The sequence below is a fragment of the Emiliania huxleyi genome (genome assembly GCF_000372725.1).
Source record: "Emiliania huxleyi CCMP1516 unplaced genomic scaffold EMIHUscaffold_108, whole genome shotgun sequence".
Classification (NCBI taxonomy): domain Eukaryota; phylum Haptophyta; order Isochrysidales; family Noelaerhabdaceae; genus Emiliania; species Emiliania huxleyi.
In genome coordinates, this window is record NW_005201912.1 from 433,571 (window position 1) to 447,237 (window position 13,667).

Consider the following 13,667-nt stretch of genomic DNA (forward strand, 5'->3'; position numbering starts at 1 on the left):
GTCGGCGCCGTCGTCCGCCGGGGCGATGGCGGGTTCGTGGTCGTCGCCCGTGCCCTGCTCGCCGTCGTCGGACGCCTGTCCTTGCGGTGGCGGCGGTGGCGATGGCGGCGGCGAGATCGAGCCACCTGGATCCGGTCTGGACTCGGGCGGCGGCGGCGGTGGTGGCGAGTCTGCGGCGTTGAGCTCTAGTACTTCGCGCTCGGCGTCGGCGAGGCGTTGTCCGGCGGCGAGGGCTTCGTCGTCGGTCGTCGCCTCGTCGAGGGCAGACGATGCGTTGTGCTTCTTAGCAAGGGCTTCCTCCTCCGCCGCCTTGTCGAGGGCAGTCGATGCGGCGCGCTTCTTGTCACGCTTCTTGCCAGCGGTGGCGTCGGCGTGGGACAAAGGGTCCGACGTGCCGTCGTGGTGTGTCTTCAGCACCTTGGACGAGCCCTTGGGATCGCCCGCACCTCCGAAGGTCGTCCGCGCTTTGCCGCTGGGCGGGGAGGCGTCGCCCTTGGCAGCAGCGTCCGCGAGTGGTGAGCGAGGGCGGACGAGCGAGCCAGATTCTTGTGTCGGCGCCGGGCGGACGACGCCGAAGTAAGTCGGGGCGAAGAGGTTGGCCGGGAACGCGTCGCCGCCGGGGGGTGGCGGTGGGGAAGGCGGCGCTGGCGGCGGCGGCGAGGGAGGAGGAGGGGGCGGCGAGGGGGGCGGTGGTGGCGGCGGTGGCGGTGGCGACGACGGTGGCACCGGCGGCGGCGACGGCGGGGCCGATGCTGTCTGGCAGTCGAGAGGCGGTTCGAACCGGCGCTTGCGCCTCGGCGGCCGGTCGATGGGGGAGGATGTCGATGGATCGAGCTCTTCGATGCTGGCGCCGTCGCCGGGCGAGGTCGAGGGCGATGCAGCCGACGATGACGCAGTGGCGCCGTTGCCGGTTGCCGTCGAGGACGACGCAGCAGATGACGACGCAGCGGCGCCGTTGCCGTTGCCTGGCTGGGCGTAGGTGGTGACCGTGCCGGGGCTCAGGACGACAGGTTGGAGAAGGACGCCGGGATGGGCTGGCGTCGCCTCCCCTTCAAACGGGTACCAGAAGTCGAGTAGGATCTGGGTCGAGGTCGGGATTGGGTAGTGCACGTTGATGTGGGCGAGCGCCTCTTGGATGTCGCGGTACTTCTTGTGGCGCGCCCTCGAGCCCCCGACGGCGCCGTGCGCTGCGCAGAGGTCCCACGTGGAAAAGACGCCCCAACCAGACCCTGGAACGTAGAGCGCGTAGTACCAAGGCTTGGGCGCGGCGGAGACGCTGTGTAAAATGAACAGGGAAGCGAAAATGCCGTTTTTGGTGTAAGCCGCCATGAGGCCGGCGAGTAAGAGATCTCCCGGGAGCTTTGCCATCACCAGTCCCAGCGGGTCGGAGAGGTCCCAGAGGCCGCCCGCCGACGAGGTGTCGCGCGAGAAGAGACTGGTGATGGTCTCGTTTGCGGGCGTGCCGCCAACGAAGATGTCCATGTCGGAGTTGTTGGGGACGGGCGACGCCAGAACGGCGCCTCCTCGTCCTGGTGCTCGACTGCCTTCGGTACCGGTCGGCCCGGGTCCCGGCAGGAGCGAGTCGTCGGACGGGTAGAAGATGCGCTCGGAGTCAATGAACTTGTACAACTCGTGGCTCCGAGAGGGCCGCACCTCGCACAGCCCAACCAGGCCCCCGCCCAGCGGGGTAGTTTCCTGGCTACTGGTCGGGCTGTGGTCGGTGCGGTTGGCTCCGGCTCTGCCAGTCGTCGAGGGCAATGGGCAAGACGGTTGTGCCGCCCCCGCCCCCTCATCCGAGGGGACCCCACCGGCGTTGTGGACACTGTGAGGGACAGGCTGCCTTGTGGCTGCCTTTGGTCCAGCACAGAGCCATTCTGCACGGTGCCAGGTGGGTGGGACGGTCGAGGTAGTCGGCGCCGGACCTGTGCAGCGGGTAGAAAACACGCTAGACACGCTAGGCACACTAGACTCGTCACGCGACACAGACACAAAAGACAGGACACGAGACGAGGTAGCCTTGGCAGCAGCCGTGGCAGCAGCCGTGGCGGCAGCCGTGGCGGAAGCCGTGGCGGAAGCCGTGGCGACAGCCGTGGCGGAAGCCGTGGCGGAAGCCGTGGCGGGAGCCGTGGCGGGAGCCGTGGCGGAAGCCGTGGCGGGAGCCGTGGCGGAAGCCGTGGCGGAAGCCGTGGCGGAAGCCGTGGCGGAAGCCGTGGCGGAAGCCGTGGCGGAAGCCGTGGCGGAAGCCGTGGCGGAAGCCGAGGCGGCAGCCGAGGCTGGCTCGGGAGCCGCGTCGGCAGCCGTCGGGTGCTCGACGATAGCTTGGACCGGCTCGACCGCGCTGCAGATGTTTGAAGCGGGTCGAGCTGGCAGCTCTTGGAGCGTCGAGCCGAGGAGTGGGTGTCGGACAGCGCCGACGTGGGACTCCGCTGTCGCGGCGTCCACGGGGCGCAGAGCACGCGTGCTCTGCGCGAGTGCGAGCGCAGGATCGCTCAGGATCAGCAGCACGGCGGCCGCGAGCCGAAGAGGCCCGACAGCCGACATGCCAGCTGCAGTAAGGAGTTTGTTGTTGTTTGTTTGTTGTTAGGGTCATTGGCTTGCACACTTTTTGACTGTACGTACTTTTAGCTTACTGGGAGAAAAGAGACTCTAGAAAAGAGACTCTCTCTCTCTCTCTCTTGACTGTACGTGGCTCTTACCTACATTCCCGGAGGAGGACTGCAACAGGGTTTGCGATGAGGCGCGACCCGAAGGGTTTCTCGCGGAGGTATAAAGTGCACCACTGAACGCCGAAGCGCAAGCACTTGGAGCAAGAACACTACGCCCTGGGTTTTTCATGTGCAGGCGGGTTTTTTTGTTTTTTTTTTTGAGCTTAGCCTTAAAGAAAGAAAGAAAGAAAACATACAACCCAAGGGAGGGATGGAGAACGGCACGCCGCCACCACACAGCGAGCCGTCTTCTTACCAGGTTGCAACCCTAGTCTCGCACTGTGCTGTGAACAGAGCACCAACCAACAGCTCTCAGGACCCCCCGGTGCTGGGGTGCTGCCAGCAACCAACCAACTCGCCGGCGAGCGGAGCGAGCCGAAGAGCTGGGGCCAAATTGGCGCTGTGAACGTCGTTTGAACCGATTTTCGGCGGGCACGTCGCACCTACGTGGCGGGCCGCCAGGGGCCCGGCAGCAGGGCGCCCCCGCGCGGATGCCGACGAGGATCACGGTGCGCTATCTGGGCTCGGAGCTCGGCAAAAAGGTCGCGCTACCCGACACCAAGATGCAAGAAGGAGTTGCTCGAGCTGGCCTGATGAGGTGCTCCGCGTACGAGGCAAGCGTCATCCGCTCTCCGCCCCTTGCAGCTCGTAGCTCACTGGGGAGGGAGTGCGGAAGCTCCGCGCGGCTGAAGTGCCACGCCTGCCCGCCGGGACCGCGTGCAGGAAGCTGCATCGCCAGCGCCGTCGCAGCATCGAGCGGCGCGTCCTCCCCAACCAGCACCAGCGGCGTGTATAGCACCATAGGTCGTCGGCTTTGCCGACGGGCGACGTGGACGGACACAGACAGGCAGGGACGGGCGAAACACGTACCCGAACAAGCATGACCAGCGAACGGGGCATTGCACTACATAGTGCGGGACCTGGGGCAGCAACCAACAACCTGGATGGGGACGGGGTGCTGCGCAACCGACGCCAACCAGCAGCGTTCACAGCACAGTGCGAGACTAGGGTTGCAACCTGGTAAGAAGACGGCTCGCAGGGATTTTTTAAGGAGAGGAGTGTGATGCGCTAGCCGTCGCCCACCCTGGGGAGTCAGTCTGCCTCTTCGTATCTCTTTTCGCAGTCTCTCGCCGCTTCTCGCTGCAACCTTCATGCCACCTCGCGGCCGTCCCACTCTCGCCGTTCTCTCCCTTGTCACTTCCTCCTCTGTCGCGTCGTTAGCCTTCGATGTTATGAAACAACAATCGCGATTTTTTTTCAGGCGCATAACATGTTTGACGAGTATGGGATCGCCGCCACCCACATTGCAGGAGACGCAGGAGTTGCTTGTCGTCGGGAAGGACCGTGGCCCCACCCTTCTCTCAAGGCACGGGGTTCCGCTCGCCGCTGCGATCGCGTATGGTACTGCATCGGTGGTCGCGACGCTCAGCAACAAGGCGTTGCTCTCGTCATGGCAGTTTGACTGCATATTCTCTCTCCTCCTCCTGCAGAATGCGCTCACCGCGCTGCTTCTTCATCTAGCCGCACAGACGCGCTACCGCCAGCCGCTGCGGCTCAACTTTGCCCTCGACGGCGAGAGTGCGTTCCGGCTGGTTGCACCTGTCAGCGTCCTCTCGCTGCTCAACGTGCTCTGCGGCATGTGGGCGCTGAAGCTTTCGTCCGTGCCGATCTATCAGACGCTTAAGCGCATGTCGCCCCTGCCGGCCATGCTGCTGGATGCCCTGTTGCGCCGCAAGGCCTTCAGCTTGCGGATCCGCGTGTCCGTCCTCACCGTGTGTGCGGGCGCCTTTGTCGCTGGCTGCGGCGACCTCGACCGCAACGTGCTCGGCTACCTCCTCGCGGCGGCGTCGTGCGTGCTGCAGGCCCTCTACCTCGTCCTCGCAGCTCGCGCTGACGACGAGCTCGCCCTGGGTGCCCAGGGGCTGCTCTACTACTCCTCGCTCCTCGCCCTGCCGCTTCTCGTCGCGCCGGCCGTGCTCCTCGGCGAGGCCTCGAGGCTGGCTGCGTACGACCACTGGCGCGAGCCTGCCTTTGGCGCGACGCTCGCCCTCACGCTGGCCATCGGCGCGTCGCTCCAGCTGCTGCTCTTTTGGTGCACGCTTGTGACGAGCGCCGTGACCACGCTCATCGTCGGCAACCTGAAGGCTGTCACGACGACGCTGCTCGGCTTCTGGCTCTTCGGGCGCGTGCGGCTGCAGTGGTTTGGGCTCGCAGGCGTCCTCATCAACACGCTCGGCGGCATCATGTACTCTGTCTTCAAGTTCCGAGAGTCGAACAACAGCAGGGCGGGGTGAGTACCCGCCTCGTTTTAAAAATGGCATACTACGTGTTTAAGTGTTCCCTCGAGCCGCCAGCCCTTCGAGGCCTCGTGCGCGCCCTGCTCGGGCCACTCGGGGAGCAGCGAGTACCGCCCGCCCGCCTTGCCTGGAGGGCGGCCCGTCCGGGCGGCAAACTGGAATGCACAGTTGCACGCGTGGCAGGCCGTGGGGCCTCACGAGGAACTCCCTCTCCCTCCCGCCCGTGAATAGAGCGCTAACGGACAATCACAACAAACTCGCCTGGTGGACCACGCCCTCTGCGCGGTTTCAAAACCTTTGTGTTATTTTTGCATGTACATGTGTGGGTGGTGGTAAGGTAAGGTAAGGTAAGGTAAAATTCTCCCCTCTCGCCTCAGCACAGCTTCACACCTACGGCCAGGCCAATCTGCCACAACGGTGGCAGTGGTGGCGGGTGAGGCAGGAGGAAGCTCGCGGACTGGAACCTATACGGAGGGCGATACGCGAACCTACTGTTTTGCCCCGGGACAAGTGCAGCCTCGCGCGAAAGGCAGAAGTTGTTCGGGGCAACAGGCGCTCCCGGAAGGCGCTGCCCGTAGGGAGATAGGTTTTCGAACACGCGCTCCCGGGTCTCGATGAAGTCGGGAGCCCACCAAGAGAACGGCCACAAGAGGGGGAAGAGGGGAAAGCAGACTAAGGACTTTTTGAGGGAGTTGGGTCCCGTCGCCTCCATCTTGAAGAGCATGCAGGCCGGGAGGAGGGGGAAGCAGCACCACACCCAGCAGCCCTCAATGTCCTTGGTCTGGATGAGGCCTGGCGGGTCTGCGAGAGACTTGCAGAAAGAGCAGGGGGAGGAGAGAAGCCCCGCCGCCTTCTCCTTGGCCGCCCTCGCCTCCGCCGCCGCCGCCGCCTTCGCCGCCCTCGCCCTCTTCTCGGCCGCCCTCGCCTCCGCCTCCGCCTTCCGCGCCTCCTCCACGATGCGCCGCCCCTCCTCCCGCTCCATCACCATCGGCATCACCCCGTGTGCAACCGCCTGCGCGTGCTTCTCCTTGGCCGCGCGCGCGGCCGCCGCCTCGCTCTCCGCCTGCGTCGCCGCCCGTTTCACCGGGTTGCTGTCTCCGGCCTTCACGTCGTTCTTTCTCTCAAACGCATGCAGCGCTGCCTTGGCGTGCGCGGCTGCATCGGCGGTTGCCGCGACCTGCTGCTGCAGCTGCGAATCAATCGCCTCAAAAGCCGTCTGCACCGTCACGCCGAGCGACTTGATCTTGGGCAGCTGCCCCCGCTTGTCGCTCGCGTTCGTCACTTGCACATCGGGGCTCGAAAGGAAGTCGTGCGCCTCCTGCGGGGTTTTGTTTGCCCAGGTGTCGGTGAGCGCCGACGTGAACTGCTCGCGCTGCGGCGCAGCATTCTGGATGCAGACGATGTGGTGGCGCGAATTTGCGGTGCCGACGGCCGATCTGAGGCCGTCGGGCGTCGCGAATTGCATGCTCAGCCACGCCTCGAACTGCGTCCAAAAGCGGGACAGGTACGAGAGGTCGAGGAGGATAAGGATGGTCGTGCCGAGGTAGAGCATGTTGACCTGCGGGCGAACGCACGCGACGGAGAGTGGATGAGTGGGGAGGATAGTGGTGTGGTGGCTCGTGGCAGGTGGGCGTGGGCGCTGACGAAGAATGTATCGATATGGCGCATGCTGGCCTGTGCGAGCATCCGCTTAAAGTCGTCCGTGTCCTGATCGGTGCGGCTGCCCTTGGGCTGGTCCTGCGGCATGCATGCGCCGTCGATCCACATGCGTTTGATCTTCCGGCCAGAGTCCGAATTGAGGAATTTCTTGATCGCCTTGAGCTGCTCGCCGTCGGGGTCGGGCTGCGGCGGGGCGAGCGCGGGGTGAAAGGGGTGAGCAGGGCGAGCGGGGTGAGAGAAGTGAGAGGCTCGCCTCGTCGGGCTGCATCCAGCGGTGGGAAATGGCCAGCGTCTCCTCCACGTAGGTGCCCTTGATGACCTCGGCGTAGGTGAGGACACACTCAACGAGTGCTTCGGGGTTCTTCGTGCGCAGCTCCTGAAGAAAGGGCAGCTTCTTGCCTTCAAAGTTGCGCACGAAGTTGGCGTCCAGCATGATGAACCGTTCACTCTCGGTGGAGTCGGACGGCGCGACCTGGGTGATCTTGACCATGCCTGCGTTTCGCCCCGAGCCAACTCCTGTGCCGGAACGTTATACCCGGGTATTTCTCTCTCTCTAAAATGAGACAACCCAAGGAACCGTTACGGAAAAGCATGCGCGACGCTGCCTCTTTGCGCCGCTCGCTCGCGGCGGCGGGAGACATGGCCGCCGAAGCGGCTCGCACTCGCTCGGCGGGCCTCCGTCCCACAGCCGCCCGGGCGTGCCAGGGGGCAGCCTGGCGCTGCGCTGCTCGCACGCTGCACTGCACAAAGCTGTGACAACAAGGGGAGGCTCCTGAGCTTCAGCGTTGAGCAGTGCAGCTGCGGGCGCTCGTGGGCGGCTGTGCAGTGGTGAGAATGCCTGGTTGGAGGCGAGCTGGCGCTGCGCCAGGGTGCGCAGCATGCTCCCTTGCTCTGTCCTGAGGCATGCTGGTTGGCGCCCAACACAATGCCCTGGATGCATTGCTCCACGCCGTGCTGGCTGGTGCAGTACTGCCAGTGCGCCGACTGGCGCGCAGGGTGCGCGTCGCCGCGCGTGGCGCGGGAGGCGCGAGAGGCGCGGCTGTCGGTCAACCCCGCGGCGCAGGCGCGCCGCGGAAGCTGCTCGACAGGCGACTTCATTGCGAACGCCGTCGCCGTTACTCCAACTTTCCTTTGCCGATCAAAAGCGCCCGTCCTTTGCTTTTTAGCCGCCGAAATTTAGCTCGCTGTTTTTCTTTAATAGGCGTCTGCAACTTCCAAGCTGCGTATTCTTGTATTATCGTCGAGTAGTACAGGTACTCCGTGGGGGCAGTGTGTATTCTCGTAACATGCGCGTATTCTCGTATCACTGGCTCCGAGTAGAAAAAGAAACTAGAAAGAAAACATGTCGAGTCCGTGTCGAGTGTTTACTAGCTCCGAGTAGAGGGGGCGTTCTGCTGCTAGGGGAAACCTGGAGCGCGGAGCTAACCCTCGGAGACCCGTGTTTACTTTAAGGCCCTTGCCCTGCGAACGCGCACCCCCGGGGCTAGGGCTCTCTAGCCCGTAACCCGATACCGATCATCCGGCCCGCTGGATGCGCTTCTCAGCTCACCGGCCCCGGATGTGAGGTTGCCGACTGCACTCCAAGTGCTCCAAGTACTCGGGGGCACGGACGCGGCACCCAAGTGGTGGAAGTCCAGCAAATCCGCGCCATAACAACTGAGCCTGAACAGTTCTCCTAGCCGGCGCGAAACTAACTAACACAGAGGCACGCGGTGTATGTGCGTGCTGCACTCTAGACAACGATCCCGGCGCCCCGGCCTTACCCGCCTGCTCTCTCTGGCCTGCATCCACTAGGCCTAAGCTGTGCTAGTTTGCCTCAGGGCTAAACGAGATGCCGCACGCCCGCTCCGAAAACTCCCAGAGCACGGCCGCCTTTGCAGCGTCCGCCGCGAAGCCCCACGGCCGCACCTTGGCAGGTGAGGGGCGGCGGTGAGAGGGCGGTAAGGGCGGCGGCGAGGGCGGCGAGGGCGGCGGCGAGGGTGGCGTCGAGGGGGGCGGCAAAGAGAGGGGAGGGGAGGCGGAGCGGCTCTGCAGGGAGGGCGAGAGGCCTCGGCGGGAGGCGCCCACCTTTGCCGGCGGGCCGCGCAGCCCGAGGTCGTGGAAGCCGAAAGGGTTGTGGCGAGGGCCGTAGTAGTCGCCGCTTCGGGCGCCGGGGCTCGTGGCGGCGACGAGGAGGGGCGCGCTCGCATCGGGCACAGAGTGCGCGAGCCCCGAAGCGTAGTCCACCCAGCAGCGCAAGAACGGGTTGCGAGCCGCGCTGCTCTGAATCATCGGCGTGAGAGCAGAGCCGGGATGCGCCGCCACCACGATCACACCGCCGCCGCCACCACCGCCGCCGCCGCTCCCGCCGCCGCCGCCGCCGCCGCCGCCGTCGCTGCTGCCGCCCTCGCTACCGCTGCTGTCGCCGCCGCCGCCGTCGCCGCCGTCGCTCTGCGGCAGCCGGGACGCGGCGTCGAGCCGGCGGCGCAGCTCGACGGCAAAGAGCATCTGAGCGAGCTTGGAGGCGGCGTAGCGGCGCCAGGCGCCGTATGGGAGGGGAAGGAGGTAGCGGCAGGACGCGCGGTGCGGCGTCTCGTCCTCAAAGTACCCGGCGGCGTGGCCGAGCGACGAGTGCACCACGACCCTCGCACCCTGAGTGTTGCGGAGCAGCGGCCAGAGCTCGGCACAGAGGAGAAAGTGGCCGAGGTGATTGACCTGAAACTCGAGCGGCCAGCCGTCCTCGGTGAGCTCGGCCGAGGCACCGCCGCCGAGGATGCCCGCGTTGCACACGAGCAGGTCGAGAGACGACTCCTGTCGGCGGAGCCTCGAAGCAAACCGGCGCACCGAGGCGAGCGAGGCGAGGTCGAGCTCCTCACAAGCGAGGCTGGCGGCGGCGCCCTTCGACTTGAGGTCCGCCGCGATCCGGTCCCGTGCGCTTGTTGCACGCTCCGCGTTGCGGCACGCTAATATGACTCTGGCGCCCTTCAGCGCTAGCGAGCGAGCCAGCCAGAAGCCGAGCCCAGAGTTTGCTCCCGTGACGACTGCAAGGCGACCAGTTTGGTCGGGCGCCTCGTCGAGAGCCTCTTTGTAAACGGCGGCGTCGATGAGCGGGTCCGGCGTCGACGACTTGCTCCTGGAGGAGGACCAAGAGTGCATCGGGCCTGTACCCTTGACGCTCGTTTTTTCTTTTTTTCTACCTCCCCCTTGACCACAAAACTCCCAAAGATCCGAAAGTGTAGCATCTACGATCTAGCAAGAACTACTGGTCCGTTCACACATCAAGCACGCTCGCGACGGATCGCGTTACGTCGCGCGTTTTTTTTCTGGGTGAGAACGGAGTTCTCTGGGTAAGCTCAGCTGTCTGTGAACTTCCCAGTTGTTTGCTCTTGTACTTACTTGTTCCGCGTTCTTAGCTCCCCGGCCCTGGATGTGAGGTTGCCAACTGCACTCCAAGTGCTCCAAGTGCGTTCCGGAGGCAACCCAATTTCTTCTCTTTCTCTTCTCGCATCACAGCTCGCCCTTGTCCTGCTCGTGCCGGCTGCCCGCGGCCCACGCCTCGGCTAGCCCGGGCGTCGCCTCGCCCAACCGCGCCCAAAAGGCCTCGACTGTCTCCTCCGCCCACCCGGCAGGGTCGCCGCGCGGGAACGGCGCCCGTACCTCGTGCGCCGCCTCCTCGAGCGAGCGCGCCCGCCGGCCCGCCGTCGCGTAGAAGGCGCCGCGCGCGCCCGACAGCGCGGCGAGGGCGATGGGGAGGGCGCCGTCGGCCGCGTGGTGGGCGGCGGCGTCGTGCTGCGCGCCTACCGACATGTCGGTACAAGGTGTACACCTGCACCTTCCGAGTTCCGTAGCGTGGAAGGGGAGTGACAGCTTGGGATGGCAACAGAACGAGTATCTCGCACTCCATGACCATGTGCAAGAACGCAGAGAGAAATGAAAGCCGTCCGGCTCACAAGTCCGGCTCACGCGCCCCGAGCTTACCATCTACTCGAGTACCGCACTGAACACTTTCGCCCCCTCGCTCCCAACCTGCTCCCAACCCATCCACCTCGGTCCTCGCCTCGGGCCGCGCCGCGCGATCTCGGTCGATCTCGCGCAATCTCGGGCGATCTCGGGGCCGCGCCGCGCTATCTCGGGCGATCTCGGAGCGTCGCTCGCGCGGCGGCACACCTGCTCAAAAAAGGAAGGGCCCGGTTCGTTGGAGCCACGGGGCTCACGCACTCGCTCAGGGCGCCGCCTCACTCTGCGCCACTTTTGAGGCGTTGGCGAAGGCCGGTGAGGCGGCGCCCCGCGCGCGGCGCGTTCATCGCCCTCCACGCCGACCCCTGCGCGCAACGCTCATCTTGGCCCTCCTGGGGTTACTCTCGCGCTCGCGCAGGACCCGGGGGACTCCCTTCCCCCCACCTCCGACGGGTTAGGTCGGTTCTGCGCCCCTTGGCGCCTGTGCATGTCCCGCGTGCCCGCCCGCCAAGGCTGGTGCCAAGGCCAATTCAACTGCCAAGGCTGGTGCCAGGGCCAACTCAACTGCCTGGCTGGTGCCAAGGCTCAAAGGCTCTCCTCTCTCTCTCTCACTCTCTCCTCCCTCTCCACTCTCTCCACTTTCTCCCTCTCTCTCCCCTGAGACTCTCTCTGCTCGCTCTGCCCTCTCTCTCCCTCCCTCCCTCCCTCCCTCTCGCCCCCCACCCCGCCCCCCCTCTTCTCTCCTCTCCCCCCCCTCCTCTCTCCTCTCTCCTCCTCTCTCCTCTCCTCTCCTCTCCTCTTCTCATCTCCTCCCCTCCCCTCTCCTCCTCACCCCTCATTTTTTCTTTTGAGCTTAGCCTTCGATGTTATGAAACAAACGCAAGGCGGACATGGCATATCGCTCTCGGGCCCACAGACATCCCGCACACCCGCCGCCCCCCGCGCGCGCCCCACCCCGGCCGGGAGAAAGGGGAGTGGCAGCTTTTTCTTTTCACCTAGACCTACAAATTCCCTGCTCCTTCCACAGAAAGCCCCCAAAGAAGAAAACAGAGAGCCCCAGGGAGGGAGGGAAAAAGAAAGAAAGAAAACAGACAACCCAAACGAGAGATAGGGGAGGAGGACAGGGTCCACACCTGCACGAGCAAGATTTTGGAAGGACGATCCAGGGGGACAGGTGGGCTCTCCTGCTCCTGACAAGGGACACGACAGGCTCGCAGCGCGGTGCACGGTGGAATCCCAACTCCACTGGCGGTCTCATCTCAGTCTAGCGACCTTCCTCCGGCTTCTCACCGGCAGTCTCTCACTACCACGGTTTGTTTGCTGGCGATACCTGACCATTTTCTTTTTTCCTGGTTGACCGTCGAGCGTCGTAGTGTGATTTCTTTCTTTAGTCCATGAGAGTTCACAGCGGGGCGGCTCGAGCTGTAGTCGCAAACGGGCGGAGCGTTTTTGATCTCTTGGGTCAGTGGGCGCCCGCCCGCCGCCTCTGAGGGGGTCCGGTCTCGTCCGTGCCTCGCCGGCCGGCGAGATTGCTAGAGGTGGAGCAAGCCTGCTCTAGCCTCGCATGTTACTTCCTGTCGTCTGTTGTGATGTTGTGCCCTTGGTTGTGTCCTTGGCACCGTGGGTGCTGGGGGGGGGCGATCGAGGGGGGCGACAGGGATGACGTGGCCCTGAGTTATGTGTACGCCAACTCAGTCAGGGTGTGTGGCAGAGCCAGCTGGCTGTGTGTCTTGTGAGCCTGTTTGTGTCTGTGTGTCGCTCGTGCGTGTCGTCATCATCTGTCCAGCGTCCACCCATACCGCGTTGGTGTCCAGTCCGAGCCTGGCTGTTCTTCACCTTCCTAACACACACACATAAATCTCAAAGCGTCAAAGGGAGAGAGAAAAAGTGTACGTGCGTACTTTTAGCTTACTGGGAGAAAATTGTATGTAGCTCTTACGTACCTTCCCGGAGGAGGAGGACTGCTTTTTTAACCAAAGGGAAACTGAATCCTTCTGCGGCAGTCGAAAGGGATCTACGCACTCACAAGAGAGAAAGAAACAACCGGTAGCGAATGGTGTGTGTGTGTGTGTGTGTGTGTGTGTGTGTGTGTGTGTGTGTGTGTGTGTGTGTGTGTGTGTGTGTGTGTGTGTGTGTGTGTGTGTGTGTGTGTGTGTGTGTTATGTTGGTATAGGTAGAAAAAAATAACGCTCTTAGCTGCCTCGTGGAGCAGAGCGCCATGGTGAGCCCGCCCCAGCGGGCGGCAGTCGGGGAGGGCGGGACGGGCGGGGTGGAGCGGGGGGGTGGCGGTGGAGGCCTCGTCCGGCCGCGCCACGCTCTCGGGTCTGACGGCGCCCTGCCGTCGGACGCAGGTTCGCATGAGCGTGCTGAACGACTGCCTCCGCAGCATCTTCAATGCGGAGAAGCGCGGCAAGCGCCAGGTGCTCGTCCGTCCCGTGTCCAAGGTGATCGTCAAGTTCCTGCAGCAGATGATGAAGCACGGTGCGCTGCGCCCCGCTTGGGAGGGGGGGGGAGCAGAGGCGACGTGCTGGGCGGGCGTGGCGGCGTGCCGGCCGGCTAGCCCGTGCCGCCGTGCGTCGATAGTCCACAGCGGCTGCGAAAGGGGGTCCAGCATCGCGCCACGAGCGGCACCTTTCCCTCATGCGGCGAACGGGCGCCTCGCGGCGGATCAACGGCTCTGATTTTGTGTTTGGGCGCCGACCCCGGGCGTGAGAGGCGCCCCCTTGCCCCCCTCTCAGGCTACATCGGCGAGTTTGAGATTGTGGACGACCACCGGTCGGGCAAGATCGTGGTCGAGCTGATCGGGCGCATCAACAAGTGCGGCGTCATCTCGCCGCGCTTCGACGTCTGCCACAACGAGATTGAGCAGTGGGTTGTCAACCTGCTGCCTGCGCGCCAGTTCGGTCACATCATCCTGTCGACGTCGCTCGGTGCACCTCCCCCCGGTCCCCCCCCCCACCCCTACCTCCCTCGGGCTCCCCATCCCAGCCCCTGCCGCCCTCACCGCCCTATCAGTGCCCCTCCCCACAGGCCTCTTCCCTCCCCCAGCACCACCACCACCACCACCACC

At 64.7% G+C, this 13,667-nt stretch overlaps 3 protein-coding genes across 3 annotated transcripts; 1 reads left to right on the forward strand and 2 right to left on the reverse strand.

Moving 5' to 3' along the window:
- Window positions 1-4,339: 4,339 nt before the first annotated feature.
- EMIHUDRAFT_454380 (hypothetical protein) lies at window positions 4,340-9,796 on the reverse strand (the record flags this gene model as incomplete). The annotated part of the gene is made up of 4 exons (XM_005792402.1): window positions 4,340-5,018; window positions 8,429-8,569; window positions 8,729-8,923; window positions 9,137-9,796. The coding sequence occupies 3 exons, from the start codon at window positions 9,794-9,796 to the stop codon at window positions 8,468-8,470; spliced, it is 957 nt and encodes a 318-aa protein (XP_005792459.1). The 3' UTR covers window positions 4,340-5,018; window positions 8,429-8,467.
- Window positions 9,797-10,147: 351 nt separating this feature from the next.
- Window positions 10,148-10,447, reverse strand: EMIHUDRAFT_223277 (hypothetical protein; the record flags this gene model as incomplete). Its single annotated transcript, XM_005792403.1, has 1 exon — window positions 10,148-10,447. The coding sequence occupies one exon, from the start codon at window positions 10,445-10,447 to the stop codon at window positions 10,148-10,150; it is 300 nt and encodes a 99-aa protein (XP_005792460.1).
- A 2,507-nt stretch (window positions 10,448-12,954) lies between these two features.
- EMIHUDRAFT_223278 (ribosomal protein S8) lies at window positions 12,955-13,527 on the forward strand (the record flags this gene model as incomplete). Its single annotated transcript, XM_005792404.1, has 2 exons — window positions 12,955-13,078; window positions 13,336-13,527. Coding segments are annotated over 2 exons (316 nt in total), but the record flags the coding sequence as incomplete, so codon positions are not given.
- Window positions 13,528-13,667: the final 140 nt, after the last annotated feature.